Source organism: Elephas maximus, chromosome 6, assembly GCF_024166365.1.
Source record: "Elephas maximus indicus isolate mEleMax1 chromosome 6, mEleMax1 primary haplotype, whole genome shotgun sequence".
Taxonomy (NCBI): domain Eukaryota; kingdom Metazoa; phylum Chordata; class Mammalia; order Proboscidea; family Elephantidae; genus Elephas; species Elephas maximus.
The window spans coordinates 74,339,412-74,365,365 of record NC_064824.1 but is presented as its reverse complement, the minus strand read 5'-3'; the positions used below and the strand labels follow the sequence as shown (position 1 = coordinate 74,365,365).

General features: G+C 37.4%; 1 protein-coding gene across 3 annotated transcripts in view; it reads right to left on the bottom strand.

Annotated features, from left to right (window-relative positions):
- The window catches only part of MTX2 (metaxin 2), an 87,530-nt gene extending 62,297 nt beyond the window's left edge, over nucleotides 1-25,233 (bottom strand). Inside the window, exons 1-4 of one of the 3 annotated variants that reach the window (XM_049887518.1) lie at nucleotides 24,971-25,233; nucleotides 16,670-16,773; nucleotides 14,754-14,901; nucleotides 13,102-13,220 (exon numbers count right to left, since the gene is read on the bottom strand). Coding sequence is in view for 1 of the 3 variants with exons in the window: in XM_049887514.1 (XP_049743471.1) it covers nucleotides 24,971-25,010 (40 nt within the window). In the remaining 2 variants the exon portion in view is untranslated. The remainder of the gene's footprint in view (nucleotides 1-13,101; nucleotides 13,221-14,753; nucleotides 14,902-16,669; nucleotides 16,774-24,970) is intronic. The other 2 variants (XM_049887519.1, XM_049887514.1) reach the window with 2 other exon arrangements.
- Between the last annotated feature and the right edge of the window lie 721 nt (nucleotides 25,234-25,954).

Here is a 25,954-nt window from a genome sequence, read left to right as displayed (position 1 = left end):
AGGCAATCAGCAAACAATGGCTGAATAAATCTTTGTTTCTATTACTACCATTATCTTTATTGTTATTACTCTGTACCATTTAGGGTAAAAATTCAGCAAAGAAGCTAAGGAAACTACACAATGTGACAAAAAACAAAAACAAAAAAAAGGACACTTTACCTAGAGAACTTTAATACTACAATCAACAACACAACTCTAAAAATATTAAAACAGCTGCCTAAAATAGTTGACAGAACCTGATTCTATAAATTAGCTACATATTTCCTACCTTGCACCAACCCTAAAACTGGAAATCTGTTTCAATGTTTTATATGAAAACATATAAAACATATAGCCTTCATCAGATGTTACCATTGTTACACTTCTAGGCCTAACAGTCAAGGCCCTCAACCACGTGACAAGCCATCTCACTATTCCCTTTTCCACATCCTAGGACTCTAATCCAGAAGTCACCATTTTTTTTAAATCTAATGTCTCCATCAATAAAATATTTGCACAAGCAGCCCCAAATGGGTTAAGAAATCAAATGCTTGGTATTTCTGTACTAATATATCATGTACATTTATAAAACATACACTTCAAAAGAAAGTTAAAAAAAGAGGTTAAAAAAAAAAAAAAGATCAAAATTCGAGTTCCAATATTTTCTTCCTGTACTGCAAAGGACTGTCTTGTACCACAGGATGCACACACCCCACCCCACTTTGGAGAACATCGCTCTTAATAAATAACTAATTATTTGACATTTTAGCAGGGAACACAGCCATTCACGTAAACCTGAGCAAGGAAAAGTCCTCCTCTATCTATCCTGGTGAAATCATCTTCTTTGACCAACCAAAAATCTTGGAGAGGAAATCACACACATGAATTAGTGAGGAGGATGAGGACGCCTGCTTGCCCACCTACCTACCTAACAACAGGATCCTCATATCCAGCCAGAGTACTTAAAATTTCCCCAACACACTTCATACATTCTCACCTTCATGACATTGCTCAAATGGTTCCCCACAGCCCAGAATACTCCTTCACTACCACACGTCCAAATCTTTTTCAAGACCAGGTTTAAATGCCACCTCCTTCAAGAAGGCTTTTGTAACTAAACAAATCTAATTTCTCCTTTATCTATACTGTTGATAGCAGTTTGTACTTGTCTTATGTCTTATGCTATTTTCTAGTCTATTCTAATGTGATGACAATATCTTATCACTCCAGAGTAAATTCCAAGTGTGAAAAATTCCTATGGTCTGGGGGCATTCATTAAAGACTTGGTTTCTCAACTGCTTCAAACTGAATATGGCATTTACAATAATATATACCACATATGAAATTCAAATTAAGCAAGATTTAAATTTTTTGTCTAATTACCATTTAAAGCTAGTATCTTTATTACAAGAGTTCCAAAGTAAAACTATCTACCTTTCAGAAGTTAATTTTTTCAGGATAAAGAAACTACTATGTATATTGTTTTTATACCAAAGCACTAACTTACTCTAAGGTACTCTAGTGACCTGCATTAATTCACTCTTTAAAATTAGAATTACTTCTTATTCACTAGCAAAACATCCATTAAATTTTCTATAATTTTTATAAAGAATATATTCCTAGTGTATAATATAACGAACATCTAGAAATAAAACAAATATCAGAGCCCCTCACAAATAAGCTCACATCCAAATAACATTACTAAAAGTCTTTTACTCAGTTAGTCTTTTACCTACTTTCCAATTTTGCCCAGACCTACAGCCTACTTATTTTACATTTAGTGTCTCCTTTGAAGCCCTGGTGTTGCACTGGTTAAGATCTCAGCTGCTAACCAAAAGATCGGCAGTTCGAATCTACCAGCCGCTCCTTGGAAACACTATGGGGCAGTTTTACTCTGACCTATGAGGTCCCTTAGCAGGAGGAAAAGAGATGCCTCTTAAAGTTTCAGTGTTTAGCAGGGATGAAGTGTTTTGTATTCAAATAAGTACTTCTTAAATTAAAAAAAAAAAAAACTTTCTCCACTCCTATAAGCATTTATGTGAGAGAGTAACAAAGCACACACTCTTGGACTTTTCGAAAGCGTAAGATAAATAATGCATAAACAAATACATACATACATATTTTTTAAAAGTATTAAAAATATATATATTTGCTTCTTATTTATTTTAATTGTCTTTAGGCTACCTATTTTTTAAGCTTTATCATCCAATGCAATATTTTTTTAATCAATATTCTTTACTACTAGTCCATTATAATTTTTAGTCAAATGACTGCTGGCCAATAAATTCACATATGTATACCCCTATGTCTCTTAAAGGCTCTATATTTATCTGCAGTATTCTCTTTTAACTTTCAAGTTGAGTGATATGTCATTCTGGTGGCAGATGATCTATCTATTCCATTCAACTCAGAGTATTTCACAGTATAAAAGCACTATGACCCGATAAACTAGTCATAATTCCAAAGTCCATCTTGCAACGATCTAATCTAAGAGGACAAGAAAAGGGTCACGAAAAAAGGTGCCCTCTTTTTCCTTTTTTTTTTTTTAAGTTCTGCATTCTTAATGTACATCACGACTCCTCTGGCATATGAATGTAGGTGAAGACATAATTTGTAGAATAATAGGCACTAATATTACATGCTGCTTCAATTCTGTCATATTTCCAATCCATCAAATTGATTAATGCCATAATAACTCTATACAAACCTATCATTTGTGCACTAATGAAGTCAAACTCAATTTATCCCTAGGCAACTGGATTCCAAAAGCTCATAGACATCATCTTCTCAGCCTACCAAGACTACTTAGACAGCATTACATATATGGAGCAAGAAACACGTGTAGCATATCTCCAAATTTGCATGGCTTTCTGCCAAAGGTGTAAATGCCAAAAGTGTAAACACTACTAATACAACAAAAAGCTCAAAGAGCATTTGGCAGCTCTTTAACATGGACAAGTTGCTGCAAGACACACAGGGAAAAGAAGGAAATAAATTTACTAGCTTGCCATGAATACTATAATGATGCTCTCAGTGATATCAACCTAGACAAAAAGTTCAAAACTCATCAAGTTTTAAGGCAATTATGATATGAAGGTTTTATTTAAAACAGATTTTTAAGATGTTTACACTTCGTCAAAACTAAAACTTAAAAGGGCTATGTATTATGTTTAACAGCAATTCAACCTACAAACTCCAGTATAATTCAAAGATAACACCATATCCCAGATAATACTGATTGTGAAATTATTAAATAGTAATACCCTTGAGCCACTGTCCCATAGGGGGATGTTTAATGATATTACACAGGATGTATAAGCAGGAAGTGACTCTTCCCACAAAGCGGGTTTAAAATTATTCTCCCACCACCTCAACAGTCAAAGATCACAGTTCATGTCAGGAAGTAATTCATTTCAAAAATCAGACTGGGCTATGAGACATAAAATGATACCGGCAAGGAGTGTGCTTCTTAGCTCAAGAAGACACATGAGACTATGTGGGCAGCTCCTGCCTGGAGGTGAGATGAGAAGGCAGAAGGGGCAGGAGCTGGTTGAATAGACACAGGAAATACAGGGTGGACAGGAGGAGTGAGCTGTCACATTGTACGGAGAGCAACCAGGGTCACATAGCAATGTGTGTATGAGTTTTTGTATAAGAAACTAACTAGGATTGTAAACTTTCACCTAAAACAACATAAAAAAAAAAAGAAAGTGGCTTATCTTGGAGAAGGAAAAAGGGAAATGCAGTGTCATGCTGTCATTTCCATAAACCTAAAAAACAGGCAGTCAGCATTCTGTAGCATTCTGTAGCTACTTAAAGAATATATTTCGAGCAAGTGCAGATACAAAGATTAAAGACTACATTAGATTGAAGTAATGGCTCTGAACCAAGAAGCACATGTTCTAAGACAGAGAGTAGACTGGAGAAGTGTGAGATACAAACACAAAAGGATTCCCAAACTCTAAAAGAAGATTCAGACCAGATCTATTCCCTTGACTACAAGTTATCATCAATCCTTATGGAGATATGACTTGGTGACTGACATCAGAACCCACTGTATATCCTTTATTGCTTGTTGTATATAAATATGTATAGTAAATTGTACATAGTCCTCATTTCGAAAAGTGAATTTAGCTACATTCTACAAATCTGTTTTTTTCATTTATTCCGTAAATACTTACTGAATGCTTATAATGTGCCAGGCACCATTCTAAATGCTAAAGATACATTTATAAAGAAAACCAAGTAACTGCCCTTAAGGCACTCACACTCTAGTGGTATGTATGGCCAAGCTCCGTATTTCTGACCTTTATAACATTTGAAGTTTAAAGAAAAAAAAAAAATAGTAGGATCTACTGACTATGACAATAAAGATTATCTGGCATACCCATAACAAGGCTTACTTCTGTTTGGGCTACATGTTACATAAGAACTCAGAAAAAATTACATACAACAGTACACAGTCTTCAGAATGCCTAATGACTGCCAACTTACTGAACCCATGACAAGTAATTCACATAATATCCCACAAATTCCTCATCAAAACTCCAGCCACTCATTTGTAGCAAAGTGGTAAACAAAAGGTTAAAATTACTCTAAGTGAAGTCACATGAATGAATGAATGATGTAGTAGAATTAATATCTATGGTACATACTGCCATTCAAGAACCAGAGCATGGAAAGCAAAACAGCCTGAAAATGCAGGAAAACTCCCTCACATCCAAACTTGAGGCCCAAATGAACCTAGAGAATAATGACAATCTATCCCTTTCCAGTCACACACTATTAGACTTCCATGTAGGTGATAATTATAATTATGAAGGCGGTGATAGCCGTAAAGATTCCTCAAGACTCACAGAGCTTATATCCAGAATATATAAAGAACTCTTACAACTCAATAATAAAGAGACAAATAACCCAATTTTTAAAGATGGACAAAGAACTTGAACAGACATTTCTCTAAAGAAGATATATGCATGGCAATAACACATGAAAAGACGCTCAACATTTAGTCGTTAGGCAAATGCAGATCAAAATCACAATGAGATATCACTTCACACTCATTAGAATGGCTATAATCAGCAAGACAGATAGTGTTTACGAGGACATGAAGTAATTGAAATTCTCATACACTGAGAATGTGAAATGGTGCAACCACTTTGGAAAACAGTTTGGCAGTTCCTTAAAATGTTAAACATTGAATTACAAGACCCAGCAATTCCACATGTAGCTATTCACCCAGGAGAAATGAAAACACATGTCCACACAAAGACTTGCAAGTGAAATGTTCATAGCAGCATTATTCACAATAGTTAAAATATAGAAACAGCCCAAATGCTCCTCAATAAGTGAATGGTAAACAAAATGTGACATAGCCATACAATGGAATACTACTTGGCAATAAAAAGAAACGAAGTACTGATATAAGCTACAACATTGATAAACTTAAAAAGCATTATGCCCAGTGAAAGATGCCAGTCACAAAAGAAAACACACTGTATGACTCCATTTATATGAAATGTCCAGAATAGGCAAATCTACATAAGTAGAAAGTAGATTAGTAGTTGTCTAGGGCTGGGGGTGGAAATAGGGAGTGACTGTAAAAGGATAAACCAAAACCAAAACCAAACCTAAACCCATTGCCATCAAGTCAATTTCAACTCATATTGACCATATTTGGAAACCTTTGTGGCGTAGTGGTGAAGAGCTACAGCTGCTGACCAAAAGATCAGCTGTTCAAACCCACCAGAAACTCCTTGGAAAATCTACGGGGCAGTTCTACTCTGTCCTATAGGGTCGCTATGAGTTGGAAGCAACTCAGCAGCAATGGGTTTGGTCGGGTATGGTTTATTGACCCTATAGGACAGAGCAGAACTGCCCCACAGGGTTTCCAAGGCTGTAATTTTTACAGAAGCAGAACGTCACATCTTTCTCTCACAGAGTGGCTGATGGGTTCAAACCACTGACCTTTTGGTTAGCAGCCAAGTGCTTAAACACTGCACCACCTGGGCTCCTATAAAAGAGGAAGGAATGTCTTTTCGGGATGATGGGAACGTTCTAAAATTAGATTAGTGATAGCTACACAACTCTGTAAATATACCAAAAAATCATTTAACTGTATACTTAAAAAGGGTAAAAATCTTAATAAAGCTGAGGCAAACAGAAATTTTTAAAAGACTCATATTGCATTCACTGTGTGTAATGTGCATTGTTCTAAGTGCTTGACATATATCAGCTATCTCACAATAACTTTATGAGGCAGATACCATTACCATTATCCCTATTTTACAGTAAGAAAACTGAGGCACAAGCACAATAATTTGCCCAAATTCACAATGCTGTTAAGTGACAAGAGTAAGCAAACACACAACTAAACAACTAAGCAGAGCCCATAAATACACATTCTCTGGTAATACTTATTAGAATTAAAGCAATTATACTCACCCTAGGACAGTGATTCTCAAGCCTTTGTATGGAATATTGCATATTTCCGCCAAGCCTTAAACTCAGAGATTCTGATACCGTAGAGATAAGGACCAAGAATCTGCACTTGCAAAAAGCACCCCCAGTAAATCTAATGCAGATGGTTTGTGGACAACACAAAAAAAAGGCTGTCCTAGGGACCTACATTGCACTTGGAATAAGATTAAGTTCTTTTCACCTTTTATATGCATTTGCCTCAGACAACGTGGTACTGGAATTTGCAAGTTAATTTTACTCAAGAAGACTTTTGCCCACCTTATTCCACTCAAGTTTTGTGGACATGGCTTCAAGCTGTGTTTTAAAACACGCCTTAGTAACACGTTGTCATTTTATAGCGTTCAATAATAAGCCTTTAAGATTAATGAACTGAGGCTGCACTGGTTTGGGAACCAAAGTAGTTAAATGATAGCTTTTTCATTAGATTTAATCAATAAGGAAAGTAAAATTAAGCTAGTAATTATAAGACTTGAACATCAACCATCTAAGCCTAGAGATCAATTTCAAAATGATATTCAAGGATCAATTTCATAAAACTGACAAACTTCTAGAGGTTAACAAGGGTCAAATAAAACTCACAACCATCCACAAGCTAATAACACAGACTAAAGGGAAAACAAGTCAAATGAAAAACCTTCCATTCTTGCTAAGTATGCATGTGTCAGGTTCTCAAGTGGTTATGCTTAGACTTTGTCTCATTATAAAAATGATATGCCATTTTTCATTAATTTACACTAAAAAGCAGGCCAACCACACATGGTTATTATGAATTAACAGATATGAACTTGTTTTTTAACCTTGTAGCTAGAACTCAAAACTTGAATTCTCTTTCTAAAAATGACAGTATGAAATTCACAAAAGAAGAGAAAACACTGACACCATGTCTAGGCTTTTCTCGAAAATAGAGATGAACCTGACAGCAATAGCAGAACTGTAGGCATACCTCGTTTTATTGCGCTTCACAGATACTGTGTTTTTTACAAATTGAAGGTCTGTGGCAACCCTGAGTACAGCAAGTCTTTCGGTACCATTTTTGCAAAAGCATGCGCTCAATTCATGTCTTTGTCTAAATTTTGGTAATTCTCGCAATATTCAAAACTTTTTAATTATTATTATATCTGTTATGGTGATCTATGATCAGCGATCTTTGATGTTACTATCCTAATCGTTCTGGGGCTCCACAAACCATGCCCATATAAGACAGAGAATTTAATTGATAAATGTGTGTGTTCCAACTGCTCCACCGATCAGCCATTCTCCCATCTCTCTCCCTTCTCAGACCTCCTGATTCTGAGACACAGCAATATTGAAATGAGGCCAATTAAAAACCCTACCAAACCAAAAAACAAACCCAGTGCCGTCGAGTCGATTCCGACTCATAGCGACCCTATAGGACACAGTAGAACTGCCCCAAAGAGTTTCCAAGGAGCGCCTGGCGGATTCGAACTGTCGACCCTTTGGTTAGCAGCCGTAGCACCTAACCACTACGCCACCAGGGTTTCCAAAAACCCTACAGTGGCCTCTAAGTGTTAAAATGAAAGGAAGAGTCGCAGGTCTCTCACTTTAAATCAAAAGCTAGAAATGATTAAGCTTAATGAGGAAGGCATGTCAAAAGCTGAGGCGGGATGAAAACTGGGCCTCTTACACCAGTCAGCCAAGTTGTAAATACAAAGGAAAAGTTCTTTGAAGGAAATTAAAAGTGCTACTCCGGTGACTACACAAGTGATAATAAAGCAGAACAGCCTTATTGCTGACATGGCGAAAGTTTTAGTGGTCTGGATAGAAAATCAATCCAGCCACAAAATTCCCTTAAGCCAAAGCCTAATCCAGAGTAAGACTCTTCAATTCTGTGAAGGCTGAGAGAGGTGAGGAACCTGTAGAAGAAAAGTTCGAAGCTAGCAGAGGGTGGTTCATGAAGTTTAAGGAAAAAAGCCACCTCCACAACATAAAAGTGCAAAGTGAAGCAGCAAGTGTTGATGTAAAGCTGAAGCAAGTTACCCATAAGATCTAGCTAAGATAACTGATGAAGGCGGCACAGTGGTTGAGAACTTAGCGGCTAACCAAAAGGTTGGCAGCTCAAATCCACCAGTTGCTCCTTGGAAACCCTATGGGGCAGTTCTACTCTGTCCTATAACGTCACTGTGAGTCAGAATCAACTTGATGGCAATGAGTTTTGGGCTACACTAAATGACAGATTTTCAAGATAGACAAAACAGCCTTATGTTGGAAGAAGATGCCATCTAAGACTTTCATAGCTAGAGAGGAGAAGTCAATGCCTGGCTTCAAAGCTTCAAAGGACAAGCTGATTCTCTAGTTAGGGGCTAATGCAGCTGACGACTTTAAGTTGAAGCCAATGCTCATTTACTATCTGAAAATCCCTTAAGAATTATGCTAAATCTACTCTGCCTGTGTTCTATTAACAGAACAACAAAGCTTGGATGACAGCACATCTGCTTACAACATGATTTACTGAATATTTTAAGCCCACTGTTGAGGCCTACTGCTTAGAAAAAAAGATTCTTTTCAAAGTATTACTGCTCACTGACAATGCACCTGGTCACCCAACATCCATTCTGCAGCCCATGGATCAAGTAGTAATTTCAAGTCTGATTATTTAAGAAATACATTTCACAAGGCTATAGCTGCCATAGATATGATTCCTCTGATAGATCTGAGCAAAGTAAATTGAAAACCTAATGGAACAAATTCACCATTCTAGATGTCATTAAGAACATTCGTGATTCATGAGAAAAAGAGTCAAAATATCAACATTAACAGGAGTTTGGAAGAAGTTGATTCCAACCCTCACGGATGACTCTGAGAGGTTCAAGACTTAAGTGGAGAAAGTAACTGCAGATGTGGTGGAAACAGTAAGAAAACGAGAATTAGCAGTGGAGCTTGAAGATGTGACTGAATTGCTGCAATCTCATGATAAAACTTTAACGGATGAGGAACTGCTTCTTATGGATGAGCAAAGAAATTGGTCTCCTGAGATGAAATCTACTCCTGGTGAAGATGCTGTGAACATTGTTGAAATGACAACAGATCTAGAATATTACATAAACTTAATTGATAAAGCAGTGGCAGGGTTTGAGAGGACTGACTCCAGTTTTGAAAGAGGTTCTACTGTGGGTAAAATGCTATCAAACAGCATTGCATGCTACAGAGAAATCTTTCATGAAAGGAAGAGTCAATTGATGCAGCAAACTTCATTCCTGTCTTATTTTAAGAAATTGCCAGAGCCATCCCAGCCTTCAGCGACCACCTCCCTGATCAGTCAGCAGCCATCAACATCAAGGCAATACCCTCCACCAGCAAAAGAATTACAACTCGCTGAAGGTTCAGATGATGGTTAGCATTTTTTAGAAATAAAGGATTTTTTAATTAAGGTATGTACAGTGTTTTTTTAGGCATAATGCTATCACACACTTAACAGACTACAGTATAGTATACATAACTTTTACATGTACTGGGAAACCAAAAAATTCATGTGACTCACTTTATTGTGATACTTGCTTTATTGTGATGGTCTAGAACCGAACACACAATAATCTCCGCGGTATGCCCACATACAAAAATAGCTGGTTAAGATTAAGAGTGCAATTTCTGGCCACAAAATGCAGAGAAGACAAACAGCCCCACATAAGTATTAGACCTCCATAATGTTAACCTTCAAGGTGCAATAGTTTAATGGTTCTCTGAATGTAATCCCAGAAAATGCAAAATAGATACCCCCCACACTAAGGAGCAGTTCACCCCACTACTCCAAAACAAATAAATATCATAAATGTTAATAATAGCACCTATTTTTAAAATTTAAGTTCCTACCATATACTCCCTATTTTAAGTACTTACATACACTCTCTATCTCCCATCAAGCTAAGTAAAAAATCATCTATTTCTCCTTCCTCACTCCTCCCAGCTAGCTATGAAACAAATGATCCCCTACAGAGGATTTGACTTGTTATTATACCCCCTGAAATCCTGGCAGAACTGTAGGATTTCCTAAGAAGAAAAAACAAGCAATAAGGTAACTTAGCCTTCTCGTCACAGAACCCCTTCATGAATATGAGAACAGGGATAGAAAAACCTCAGAGATTAAATGTATTTAACTGAATAACAAACACAGGTTATTAAACTTCTAAAATGTACCAGGGACTATAATAAAAGACAAAAATGAAAATAAAACTTTTATTGCTCTCTGGGATCTAATTTTCTCGAGTGGGTGGAAGGCCACAAAAGGGGATTAGAAAGGAGAGTGATTGGGATACATATAAACAATCACTGACAATATAAAAAGTGAATACATAACCCAAACAAAAAAAGAGCAAAGGACTTGAATAGACATTTCACCAAAAAGGATATTCAAATGGCCAAGAAACACAAGAAAAGATGTTCAACGTCTTTAGCCATCAGAGAGATGCAAATCAAAACCACAATGAGATATGACTTCACTCCCACTAGGATGGCTATGATTAAAAATAATAACAAGCGTTGAAGAAGATGTGGGGAAACTGGAACCCTTATCCATTGCTAGTGGAAATGCAAAATGGCACAGCCATTCTTCAAAAAGCTAAAAATAGAACTTTCATAAGACCCAGCAAATCCCATTCCTAGGTATATACCCAAATGACTTAAAAGGAACAACACAACAGAAATATGTACACCAATGTTCATTGCAGCACTATTCACAATAGTCAAAGAGTAGAAACAACCTAAATGTCCATCAACAGATAAGTAGATAAATAAAATGTGGTACATACATATAATGGACTACTACTTAACCCTACAGAGAAGACCTGATATATGCTACAATATGGATGAAACTTAAAAATATTATACCGAGTGAAATAAGTCAATCACAAAAGGACAAATACAATCTCACTTACATGAAATGTTAAGAACAGGCAAATGTATGGAGACCAAAGTTATTTGTGGTTACCAGGGGTAGGAGGTAGGGGCAAAGGGGGAACCACTATTTGGGAAGCAATGAGTTTTTGTTTACATGATGGAAAATTTGATCTTGGTTAAGGGTAATGATTACACAACATGATGAATGTAATTGTAATTAGTATCACTGAGCTGTACATCTGAAAAAGGATGAATTGGCAAGTCCTGTGTTACATTTATTTCTTCAACAACAACAACAAGAGCAGCTACTGAGGCTGATTGTGTAAAACCAAACACTTCCTGGGACTTATTTTCTTGGTTTGTTTTCTTTAGGAGCATGGTTTCACTGGACACCAGTCAATTGGCCTAACACTGTTTTTAGTGTTTCTATTCTACCTCCCATTTCGTTGCATAGTGCCTGGGGTCTTAGAAACTTGCAAGCAACCATCCAAGGTACAACAATTGGTCTCTAATTGCCTGGAACAACAGAGGAAGGAGAGTCAGGAATCAGAGGAGGAACTGGAATGCTAGAATGTGTCCAATTGCCTCCAAGAACAACTGTTTCCTTTGCCATGAGACCAGAAGAACTACATTCTGCCTGGCTACCGTTATGAAACATTTTGATCAAAGATTCTACAGAAGAATTCTCATCAAAAGAAAAAAAATGTGGAGGAGAATTTCAAATTCTCTTGGAATACAGAGTTTCAGGAGGAATTGAGGCTGGATGACCCGGAAACTATTACCCTGAGATAATCTTTAAACCATAAACTGAAACTAGTCCCTGAAGTCATCTTTAAACAAAACAATAGTTTAATTAGTAAAGAATGAAAAGGATACCAAGAATGGTTGCACATCTTAAAGAGTGTAATCAGTGTCACTGAACTGTACATGTAGAAATTGGTGAATGTTTTACAAAGTATATTTTCACCAAAATAAATTAAAAAATTTTTAAAGTGAATACAAGCATAGATCTTGGAGTCAGACATACCTGGGTTTCCTTCCCAACTCTGCAACTAACTGTCTGAATGACCTCAGGCAAGCTGCTTAACCTCTTCTTGCCTCAAATTTCTCATTTATAAGAGAGGAAATATAAGCTACTGTGTAAAGTTGTTAGAAGAATAAAATCAGATAAATTATGTAAGTGCTCTATTAATATAAACATCAGCTGAGAAACGTATATAAAGTACTGTAGGAATACTTAAGGAAGTAACTAAATCTGCCTGAAGAAGTCAGAAAAGAATTCATAAGGAGATGAAATATGAACTGGGTCCAAAAAATATGTAGAAGTTAGCCAGATAAAAGGTGAGGGGCAGGAAGAGGAGATGTTTACCAAAAATCTAGCACCCCTAATTTAGCTGGGGGGGAAAGAATGTAAAATTCTCAGTAAAGGATTCCAGAATTAGGTGCCTTTGTGCACATTTCTATTATAACATACACCAATTTATACTGAAATTATCTGTTCCCATGAATGTGTCCTGCACAAGAATGTAAGCTCATCAACGGCAAGAATTGTGTTACTCATTTTTGTATCCCCAGCACCTGGCAGAGCACCTAGTATGAACTAGGTACTCAATAAATATGTATGTTCTGCAGAAAAATATAAGCAAATCTTCCGCTGTCTAAAGCCTGAAAGATATCTAATGGCAAAAAAAATGCTGTAACTCTGGAAATAAGCCCAACAAGCCAAATTACAGAATGATAATATCTCCACAACGTATACTAAATTCAACGGTATAAACTCAAGATACTCACTTTCTCTCCAAATTGTTCAATAGTTCTTAACTAGAGAAGCATAGCCAAATCATCCATGGAGTATTTGAAAAATATACTTGCCCTAGAGTCATCACCCTCAACTTTTCCATGTAATAGGCCTGGAGTGAGAAAAAAGAGAATACATGTGTGTGCACATGCTCACATGCACGTGCTGTGGGGAATACAGCACAAAGCACACATCACTTGTTTTAGAGAGCTCTACAGATAACTGATTGTAATGTACAATACTCCCTTTAAACACTATTCTACCCACCCCCGACCTCCCATGCATCCCACCTGTTTTACAACCTCTATTAGGAGTTCCCAGCCCTTATTAAAACTGGCTCAGCAGGGCCCTCTGCACCAGTAATATTACCACATTGGTTACTATGGCAAATTATATTTCTTAAAGATAGCCACAACAATATCTCCCAACCCACAAGCTCTTCCATACCCTTACCACTCCCCCACTAAGAAGTAAAGTTTAATTCCCATCTCTTGAATCTGGGCAGGCTTGTAACCCTCTTGACCAACAGAACATGGCAGAATTGATGTCACCTGACTTTCAAAGCTAAGTCATAAAAGATGATGCCACTTCTATCTTGTTGGCTTGGACACTTCCCTTTGGAGACCTGAGCCACCATGTAAAAGATGTGACTACCCTGCAGCCCCCAGGCTCTGAGGAAGCCCAGGCCACATGGAGGGACCACCTATATAGGTATTCCAATAGACTACCCCAGCTGTGGTCCTAGCCAGCACCAACTGCCAGGCATGTGAGTACAGAAGCTTCCATATGTTTCCAGCCCTAAACCACTGAATCACTTCCAGTCTTTGAGACTTCCCAGCTAAGGACCCAGACATCATAAAGTAGAGACGAGCCATCTCTGTTTTGCCCTGTCTGAATTACTGACCCACATGACCCATGAACATACTAAAATGGTTGCCTTACTCCCCTAAAGTGTGGGGTGATTTGACACACTGAAACAGTAACTGAACAGTTACAGTTTTGATCATGACTATTATCACAGATTTATCATTAATGAAAGGCAATTAAATGCTGATTCATCTGAAGCCTCAGAATTTCTTCTGTTCATCTAAATCAGTTACCAAGCTGGCTCCTGACCATATTATAAATTCCAAGTTACTGCTTCAGATATATATTTTGACATTTCCACCTTCGCTCCAGTTTTTTTTTTCTCCAGTTAGTTTCATTTTATTAACCCATTACCTTGAAACTTTGCCTTCCTGAAATCTCACCCCACTTCCACCTTCCTGACAACATTACTAGTAGTCCCAGCTACTAGTCCCAATTTGGTACCCAGTGACCATAATGGCTTATTCACATCAATAAAAATTCTGACCTGATGGCAGTTATCTTATTCTGGGATTGAGAAAAGAGAGAATCTCAGAGAAAAAACAATTTAATCCTGCTAGCCCAATTCAAATCATGCCATAATCTTTTTATAAAAGGCAGACCAGTAAAGTCATTTACCTATGATACAAAGATAATCCAAAACTGTAAATAATAACATATTTTATGTCTTTAAACTGTACCCCATGATTTTTAAAACATCTAAATATTTAATAGTCAATTTTTATTACAGTCTCCAAATAACCACTAAATGATAGTATGAGAAAATCAGTACAAATACCTGGCAAGAAGAAGTGAGTTTAGACAGAAAATCCGTCAGGAATAACTCACAATCTCAACTGAGGAAGTTAATGTTAACAAATAGTTAACATTAAGTAACTGGTTGTAGTTCTTAACCATTGGCCAAACCAGAATCTCAAACTGATGAACTGTAATAGAAAAATTACAGTGGTAAAAATGACTACTGAAAAAATCAGACAACTTTTATTTTTACATTATTTCCTATTGACATACATTTTTAAAATTTATAAATAAGAAAATTAGAAACACTACTTAAAATGCATGAGTCAAAACATTTTCCTATATCATTATAACTAATAATCAAAAGAAAAGGACGTCAACAAAAGGCCAGATCATTAAAGAGTTAGCTGCCAATATTACTTCAAAGAAATAAATACTGGAGTAATGATGGCCTCTTCATGTTTAACAACTGAAACATTTTATTTATGTAAAGTACTAGTCATGCTCTAGGTTGACCCAGATATTATGACACATGGGGGGAAATTCCATTACAATATCGAGAAATACTGACCCAGTGGATCAATATGTACACCGACAATCTTTCCTAAAAGTTCAAACACAGGTTAAGTCACAAAGAAACTTCTTTGGCTTATAGAAGTTTAGAGGTAAGAATATATTACCAGCACAAAAACATAGCTAAGTGTGTAACAACAATGAAATGGACTTTATGGTTTCTATTTTGCTAACGCAGTTACAGTTAATGGGAATTGTCATGACAAAATGATTGTTTTTTATGAAAAGAACCTTATTACTAACGAATCAAATTTCATTTTTACTACTGATGTAAAAAAGTTCAAAACCACGATTCATTTATACAGTGTACAAAAATAAGAAAATTGTTCAAGAATAGAGTAGAGGATCATTTTCAAGGCAATAAAAAATTAAAGCATGCATTTCTCTTACTGGCAAGGCAAATACTTCCCTTCTACACATAAATGCAGCTGGATTTGCTGAAGATTATTTTCTGTCTCTGAACAAAAAATGAGAAGCCTGAACTTTCAATATCTCATCTTTGTTTGATAACTTAGTCCATCTGTTACGTGCTTATCAAGAAATTTCTAAAATGTTTGAAAAATGTTAAGTTTGATGACAGTTTCTTTCAATTTTCACTTAAAGATGGGAGGCTTGGGCCCACATTAATAACTCAAAAATCATCAGAGAAATAAGACTGACAAATTTAATAGGGCGTCCATCACCAAAATCTTTTAAATTAAAAACTAAAAAACATAATTCCAGAGTATGAAATAACAATAAAACATACCAGAAAATTAAAACCCACACTATATCTAAACTATGGACTATTACAAGATCAGAAAACAAGCCTTTCAAGTGATTTTAACATCATATCAAAGTCTTCTAAAAGGTAACAAAGCATTGCCTCTAAGAATCTGGTTTCCATGCTATTCACAAATATAGTACCATAAAATAAAATACCCCACACTACTGTCAACAAACTTGACTTCGCCTCTAAAGGGAAGTATTAACATATTTTGTCTTTGTTTTACTTTACCATCTGCCCCTTTAAATTCATAACATCAAGTTCATATATGTACCAAGGTGATAGCACTATCCACCCAAAAACCCACTGCCGTCGTTGATTCCAACTCATAGCAATAGCACTACAGTATGAGACTATTCGTATGACTAATACGAATGAAAAAAAAAATTCTCTGAAATGTGATAGCCAGTTCAACAACTTCTCAAAAATTCCTCAGTGCCTTTCTCAATACTGGAAAATCCTCCAAATATTGAGTAAAAATAACTAACAAAATATATTTTCAAGAACAAAAAAACCGATAATTGCAAATTACCTGTTGCAATTACCAACATTAAATATTCTGATATGCAGATGCAAGAGCCTTTACTGTCATTTCATTCATTCTCTCCTCAACATACCTTGTGAGCAACTGCATCACTTCTAAATTAAGGACTTTTAGCTTATATCTTCCACTTCTTTGAACCCTTCTGAGAAGATGCTTTTAAGTCCAGATTCCCCAGTACTTATATGGAGGAGAGAAGGGATAGAAAACATTTATTACTGATACTGAAAAAAAAATTTTTTAAACATGTCTGTTTTGACCACACTTACTTTCAAGATGCTTACATATGGGTTCCACGGGACATTTTCAAAACTACTTTCCTAGATCAGACTATAAATTAATGCTACTGCTAGAATGAAGTTATTAATAAATTTAAATAATTAAGCACCCACATGCCCACAATGAAATATTCAAAGTCTTCTTTTTCCATCCTTTATATAGTTTACTGAGCTTCTAAGAACAGAACAGATGTTGTCCTGATTTCAAAAGATTAATAAAATACAGTATGATGAAATTAACTGAAATGCTTAAAATATAGCAAGGCACTGGTAAAATAATAAGATAATTCAGAAAAGATGGTATAACAGTACAGGCAGTCTCCAAGTTAGGAACATCCAACTTACATACAGTCTATAGTTACAAACCAACCCTGTAAAGCCTGTTATGTTAAAAACTCAAGGTACACACAATGGTTCATAAAAACAAACAGGTGCTACTTTGTGATGCACATCAAAACTAGTTGTTATTATTACTGTATTATTATGTTAAAGATAGTTTATCTGGAAGTGTTTAACGTTTTTTTATGCATGAAAAGGTACCATATACTAAGACAAACATGTGACTAACTGAGGTTAGATGTGAACAGTACCTAACTGTTCCTACTTACATACAAATTCGACTTAAAGACAGATTTAGGAACGGAAGTCGTTCGTAATCCAAGGATTGCCTACAAATAAATATGAAGACACTTTGGACATTTTTCTACCAATTACCCAAAATGGTAACTGGATACCAGAAGTAAAAAGGTAACACCCTCAAAGGCACCCCTGCTATAAGGAGAAAAGTTTTTAGAAAAGTAAAAATAGAAACTACCATGTATGAGCCCTTATTATTTACCACACTATACTAGATGCTTACTATACATTACAAAATATATTATTCTTACTCTTTTAAATGAGGTAACTGAGTCCTAGATAGGCCTGCCCAAGACCACAGAACAAGAGGCAGTGCAGAGATTAGAACTCAGCTGTCTTCCTCCACTGACCGCTTTCTTCAGTTTCAATAGCCTCATCTACAAAAAAGAATAATGCCTATCTACAGAATTAAATTGTTAATATTAGCAACTATATATATAAATTACCTACCACAGCGTCTCAAAAATGGAAGCTTACTCTTATAATTAGTTAACCAGCTACCTGCCAGCTAAGTTCTTAAGACTAAAACTTTTTGGCAATGTCTAATACACAAACCTCCACTGAAAAAGACCCAGAGCATACACACTTAGGACCTATACCCAAGGTTCAATTTTATAATGAAGATAAACATGGCTGGAACTTACCAAATGTATAATCTTAAAATAAATATCCTAGAATAATTTGTTATAAGAGTAATTTTAATTATTGTAGATTTTTATATTGCTGAAATAAATTATGTATTCTATTAAAAACAGTTTCTAAAAGCTTTATAAAACTTGAATCTGTACACAGCTGGAGGCAAAGTCTGGTAAAAGAGAAAAACTGACCAGTATGCAGCTAAAAATAGCATAAACAAACATTTATTGAGTGCTTACTGTGTTCCAGACACAATGCCAAACACTTCATATATTTTCTCATCTAATCTTTAAAATAATATATATATTATCATCACCATTTTACAAATGAGGAATCTGAGACTTAAAAAACCCAAGGTTCCATGGCTAGCAAGTACATAAACAACACCCAGGTCTGACTCACTCCAAAATCCATACAAAGTATAAAAACAAGGTGAAGAAAGCAATTAACACGGTAGCAGATTTCTGTTACTTAGTACTCAGCTTCTCTCTTCCCTTGTTTTGTGTATATCTGATGGCACTGAAGCACCCTAGAGCCTGAAAACTCTCCTGGCACAGGAATGGACAAGTGAGTCAGACCTGTCCATCAGAGTATTCCATCTTTTTGACTACAGCGACTGCTCTAAAAGGAGCCCTGGTGGTACAGTGGTTAAGCACTTGGCTGCTAACCAAAAGGTCGGTGGTTTGAACCCACCAGCCACTCTGCGGGAGAAAGACACAGCAGTCTGTTTCTCTAAAGATTTACAACCTTGAAAGCCCTATGGGACAGTTCTACTCTGTCCTGTAGGGTCGCTATGAATAGGACTGACTCCACGGCAACAAGTTTTGACTGCTCCAAATGTGGTCACACAACCCAAATTGGGTTACTCAATCCTCCCCTAGGATATAGTCATACCCAGCTGATTGCTTAAAAAAAAAAAAAACCTCAAGTAATGTATTGGAAAACCTTACCATTAAAAAAAAAAAAAGTAAAAATTGAATATACACCAGTTGTTATAAAAGATTTTGAAAACCACTCAATATTCAGAACTTTTTTTTATCCTCCTTTAAAGTTCTAAATCCAACATATCACCATCTAGAGTTCCAAGATATTCATTCAAGATTATAATTTACCATTCTTTTCCATATTATTGGGAGCCCTGGTGGCACAGTGGTTAAGAACTCGGCTGCTAACCAAAAGGTTGGCAGCTCGAATCCACCAACCGCTCCTTGGAAACCCTCTGGGGGAGTTCTGCTCTGTCCTCTAGGGTTGTCATGAGTCGGAATCAACTGGACAGCAGTGGGTTTGGGATTTGGTTTTCCATATTGCTGAGTCAAAAGAACAATTCAAAATCCTCTTCCACTTTAAGAAATTTATCCCAAGAAACTATTGAGCCAATGCATATTGTATATATAAACACAGTTTACAACAGAGAAAATAATCCATATACACCTGTGATGGTTTTGGATTTATCAACTTGGCTTGACTGAACTACCTTTCTCAGACTTCCTTTCTAGCATGTTTCTGGTTAGAGGCGGCTACAGTGTATATTCTCTAGCAGGAATTAGAAAAACAGAAAGAAGATAGCAATTGTTTTGTAGGGTACGCATATCTTCTCCCAGTTATTCAAGCGCTAATCTAGGTGCTGCTGTGAAGAGATTTTGTAGGTATAATTAAAATTCCTCATCAGTTGACTTTACATTAACCAAAAGGAAGATTATTCTAAGTGATCCTGACTTAATCAGTTGGAAGTCCTCTAAAAGAAGGCCTAACTCCTCCCTGATACCAGACACTACAAGCAGCAGCAGGGCCCACTAGATACTCCCTTCCTGACAGCCTGCCTGTAAACTTCTAGCTTCAGCCTGAACTTGTGGGGTTCTAGCCTGCTCATGATGTTCCCTTTCTGCATGCCTGCCTGCCTTGTAGATTTTTCACTTACTTGGCTAGCCCCTACAATAGTATAACTCAATTCCATACATATATAATTTCTTACTGTTTCTGCTTCTCTCATTAACTGACTGATAAAAAATAAAACGCCCAAAATATCCATCAGAAGAAGACTAGATAAATATAGTTTCTTCATTACAATGAAATGTCATTAAAAATGATGATGTATAATTCCATTTATGAACATGGAAAGAGACACCAAATGTTATATGACAAAACAAGTTATAGAAAAGTATGTATACTATACATTATTTATGTCAATTTTTTTTTTTTTTTAATTTAGGGAAAGAGAACAAGATGACTTTTGTTTACCAAAATTTGAATGATGATGGGATTTTAAAGTCTGAATCTAGATGCTGCAATTTCAGGTGACTTTTGCTTTATTCTTTATACTCTTCTGGATTGTTTTTATTTTTTTACAATGGCTACGTATCATTATTATCATCAGAGGGAAAAAAAGAAGCTTTCTCATTTGACAGGAAAAAAATAAGTCAGGTAGACATACAGTTTAAAATGGTGCCCTGAGTTAATTCTTAAACGACAAAAAGGAGCTATCCTAGGAAAGCAGACATTTCAGGCAGATAGCAACATGTGCCAAAATTGGAAACTACAAATAGTTTAGAAAGTTCAAGGAAAAGAGTGACAAGAGATGAGACTAGTGAGACTTGGGCTAAGTTATGGAGCTTCTACGGGACCAGTCCCTAGAGAAGGATAGCATGCTTGGTAAAGTGCAGAGTCAGCAAAAAGGAGGAAGACCCTCAACAAGATAGACTGACACAGTAGCTGCAACAATGGGCTCAAACATGGCAATGGCTGTGAGGATGGCACAGGAATGGACAGTGTTTCATTCTGTTGTACACAGGGTTGCTATGAGTCGGAGCCGACTCAACAGCACCTAACAACAAGTTGTGGAGTGTCTTATATGCCTCACTCCAATGGAGAGCTAAGGAAGGTGTTAAAGCAAGAGGCATCACATCAGCATTTCAGGGAAATAAAAACAAAACAAACCATTAAGGCTTTCAGTGTGGAAACTGTATTGGAAGGGGGCCAGACTGGAAGCAGAGAAGCTTATTCAAAGGCTACTACAGTAACCCAATCAAGAAATGACAAAAGGCCTAAACTAAGAGAAGAGTAGTAGAGATGAAGAGAACAAGTCCTTCAGTAATATTAAGGAGTAAGAACTGGCAGTTCGAATCCACCAGGCGCTCCTTGGAAACTCTATGGGGCAGTTCTACCCTGTCCTATAGGGTCGCTAGGAGCCGGAATCGACTCGACAGCACTGGGTAAGAACGGACAGAACTTGGCAGAGGATATATTGGTAGCAAAGAGACAGAAGTAGTTCCCTTAAACTTGAGAGTCCAGGGAAGACTTCCAAAATAATGTCCTTAAAGGTCTCAAGGAGTGCACTTTAAAAATATTACAGATGGATACAAGTTGCTTTTAAATATTTCCAAAAGAAATACTAAACACAGTGTTTTGGCTTCACTGGCAGGAAGAATAAGTAAATTGTTAAATACACTAAAAGTCAGAGCTCTAAACTACAAAAACGGATTCATGATTACTTCTTAAGTTATAATCCCACTGCCGTCGATTCGATTCCGACTCATAGCCACCCTATGGGACAGAGTAGAACTTCCTCACAGGGTTTCCAAGGAGCGGCTGATGGATTTGAACTGCCGACCTTTTGGTTAGTAGCCTAAGCTCTTAATCACTGCACAACCAGGACTCCAATAATAGGACTAAGTATATATATATCTCTAACATCTTCAGGTTGACCTCTTTCATGAAAGCCCTATTACTGCCAGAAACAGAATACTGTGAATTGTGGTCGGATTTGAGTCACACTGATATGTCAAACACAGGGTTTCAGATAAATTATCATTTTAGCCCTCCTTTTTTGGTTTCTTGTTAAAATATAATCTTTTAAGTTTTTATAATTACAATCATTTAAATTACAAAAGTAAAACACGCTTATTATAGCAATCCTAACAATTCAGAGGTGTAGTTTAGTCTCTCCCTCCACCCCGACCAACACCGCAGCCTTATGACCCTGAAGTTACTGGTTTAAGTTAGTTGAATAGTCTTCCATAACTTTTTCTTTGCTTACATAAACATATACATGTCTACATAGGATTTATTTACTTAACAACAATGTATTCATACCAAATATATATTACTCTGTAACTTGTTTTTACTCAACATAATCATGGCTTTCAAGCCAAGGTATTTAACAAGCACACCTCACCATTTTTTAGCATCTGCAATATTGTATAAAATTTATCATACCATAATTTGCTATACATTTAGGATATTTTTAGTTTTTTGCTATTACAAATAATGCTATAATTAATATTTTTGTATATTTCTTTAAGTGCTAGTCCTTGCATCCCCAGAAGTGGAATTCCTAAGTCAAAGGATAGCATGTCTTTAATTCTAATAAACATTGCTAGATTAAGTTCTAAAAAAAAAAGTCATGTTTACAAACCTACTTAGTTTGAAGGTAACTGTTCTCTGCATGCTCTTGTCGGTACTAGAAATTATATTCATTTTTGCTCTCAGTAGATGAGAAAAATTCTCTTTACCGTTAGTGATGGAGAGCATCCTTTAAAATGTTCATTGCCATTTGCATTTCCCCTTGTGTGAATCACCTGTTCATATTCTTTGTCCATGATCCTGTTGGGTCGTCTTTTTATTAATTTGTAGGATCTTGGGTATAGTGTTTTTTATTACATAAAGTTTTTAAAATTTTTCTGCAATCAAACCTGCCAATTTTTTTCTTTTATGGATTCTGTGCCTTACTTAAAGCCTCCTCTACTATCCAAATAATCTATAGTTTCTCCTATAAAACCCAAAACCCTCTACTATCCAAATAACCTATACTTTCTCCTATATTCTCTTCTAATTATTTTATTACGACTTGGTTTTTGTTCTTATTTTTTATCTTTAGTCTATCTGGAATTTATTCATGTGGTGTCATGACTGAGGAATTGTCCCAACACTATTTATTGAATTATCCATCTTAGAGCAATGAACCCACTGTTGCCTTGTCAATTGACTCACAGTGGCCCTATAAGACAGAGCAGTACCGCTCCATAGGGTTTCCAAGGCTATAATCTTTAGCGAAGCAGGCTGCTACATCTCTCTCCCACGGAGCAGCTGGTGAATTTGCACTGCTGACCTCTCAGCAGCCAAGTGCTTAACCACTATACCACCAGGGCTCCTTCTTAGGGATATACCAAAACCAAACCAAACCTGTTGCCATCGAGTCAATTCCCACTCATAGCGACCCTATAGGACAGAGCAGAACTGTCCCATAGGGTTTCCAAACAGTGGCTGATAGATTCAAACTTCCAACCTTTCGATTAGCAGCCAAACTCTTAACCACTTCTTAAACTTCACTAATTGAAGGATTCAAAACATTAAAAGTTTACTGAAAGACATTCATCATTCTCTCTTTAAAAGAAATTACACATTGGGACACAAGCATACATTACACAAATATCAGCATACACTGTAAAACGGTCAATTTTCTTTAACTTAGCAGCAATCTAAATCTAATTATCTTACCATATAAAACTGATCTTTTTAATGTAAATGGTAATAACAGCAATAATCACTGAAATCTCAACATTATTCATTGGTTCAAGTCACAAATATCTATTAAGCACCGTCTGACAGGTGGTCAGGATACAACGGGGAACAAAAGTATGACCCCTGCTTTCATGGAGCCTGCAATCTAGTGGAAGCTTCTCTATTTTAAAAAACAATAAATTTATTCTAAGGTGGAAAAGGAAAAAAGAAATGTTCACACAAATTCAAGGCAATGAAAACCATTTTGGCAAATTTTATGACACTCAGTACTTCCCACTTCCTAAATACTACCTTTTTATTTCAAAAAGAAACCCTGGTGACATAGTAGTTAAGAGCTACAGCTGCTAACCAAAAGGTCGGCAGTTCGAATTCACCAGGCGCTCCTTGGAAACCCTACGGAGCAGTTCTTCTCTGTCCTATAGGGTCACTATGAGTCGGAATCGACCCGACGGCAATAGGTTTGGTTGTTTTTTGTTTGTTTGTTTCATTTCAAAAGTACCTACTTAATCCTGGGGACTATCTGATTACTGGTCTTATGCTGAAAATACTTTCAGGGATTTAACAGTAAATCCACTTAAAGATTAATTATTACCTAACCATAACCAACACTTAGAATACCTATGCCTAGTTCCCTTGTTTTCTCAACAATACTTAACTTCTTTTACCATAGTAAAAAAAACAACCTCAAAACAGAAAGCATCGTAATTTTAGATCTACCTGCATCAGTCATGCTCAGTCCACCAAATTAAAGGTGCTTCTTAAAAGCATACGTAGATTTTAATACGTTTCAATGAATCCTAGAGACCTGGAGAATGCGAGTGTTGTGTTGCTTGGAGAGGAAGCAAGAACTTCGGTGGCCCCTCAATGACAAGAGATAACAAGGGCGACTTATCAGTGGCAGTCACCTTAAACTTGAGGTCCCAAGACCAAGAGGAGCCCCCACTCTCCAAGCCTTCGGTTGTTCAACCCCTGTGGCCACGCCCCCTAACTGAATCCCAGCCCAAGGCCTCCTCCACACACACTAGCCCCTCGAGGCTGAACCGGGCCAAGGACAAAGCACCGCCCAGGAGACGAAGACTGGAGTTCGACCCTGGCGGGGTGACCTTAGCCAAGTGTCTCCACCGCAGTATTCTCATCACTGAAGCGAGGATACTCCATGCCTGCCTCTACCCACAGGCCTGGGTTCAGGACCTAGCGCCTCAAGGCTAGAGGGAAACTCCAGTTCTGTACCCCACGCTGCTTCCTGCGACTGCCCGGCGCCAATCCCCCCGCCTCGGTCCACAGCCTGGGCCCGGGGGCACGCGCGCTACCTGCGATCTGAGAGACGAAAGCTTCCGCCACCAGAGACATTTCGGCTAGGCGGCCTCGAACCCGTACTTCCCGCTCCCCGCGGCCCCGAGCAGCCTCCTCGTAACTCCGGCAGCTCCTGGCAGCTCACGAGCCTGGCCTGGACTGACGACCCGACTTGCAAAGCACAACCCGCAGCAGCGGCAGCGGCGTGAGCGGCGGCAGCAGCGGCGCGGCGGCAGCGAGGCTCCCAAGGTTACCGCCAGGCCCAAGCCAGGAACTTCCGGTGCAGCTGACAGCCGTGCGCGAGCGCTTCCGCCGGCCCCGCCCCCGCACCCACGTATGGGGGCTCTCGGAATCGGGCGGTCAGGTGCTCTCCGAGACCCGAGCTTCTTGCCAGTCCGCGTGGGTCTCGACTCGAATCGCCAGTTTAGCGGGCAGTCTCCAAACTCCGGGAACCCTGGGGGCTTTTAAGTATCCTTTTTGTGAGCAAAAGGAAGGAACTAACATTTTTAAAGCTCCCACAGGTACCAGAAACTTTAAAAATACATATATTCTACTTCAGTTCATACTCAACAACCCGATAAAATGGTATTGTTATCGCCACTTTACGAATAAGGAAATAAGCGTAGAGAATTTAAACGGCCTGCTCAGGGAGTCAGCGCAGGCCCAGATTAATTCCCTTTCCACTGTACTGCTGAGTTGATGGGTCCGTGGGCAGCCATTAGTGTTTAATTATTTCTTTAGTCAAACATGCTTGCCAGAGATAAGGACAGTACCCACGCTGGGAGATGGTTTTCGCTTCAATTTCTGTACACCTAAAATGAAGCTTATCTTGGAGAAGAATCCTTAGCTCCACACACTTTTCACCGTTTGGGAGTGGTGCGACAGGAAAAGGAGAGTATACTAAATTCTACAAGCGATCTTTTCTCCCTTAACCTAGTAACTTCATATACATATACAATTAAATAAAAATCAGTATATATTATAGATTTCCAAACCACCAA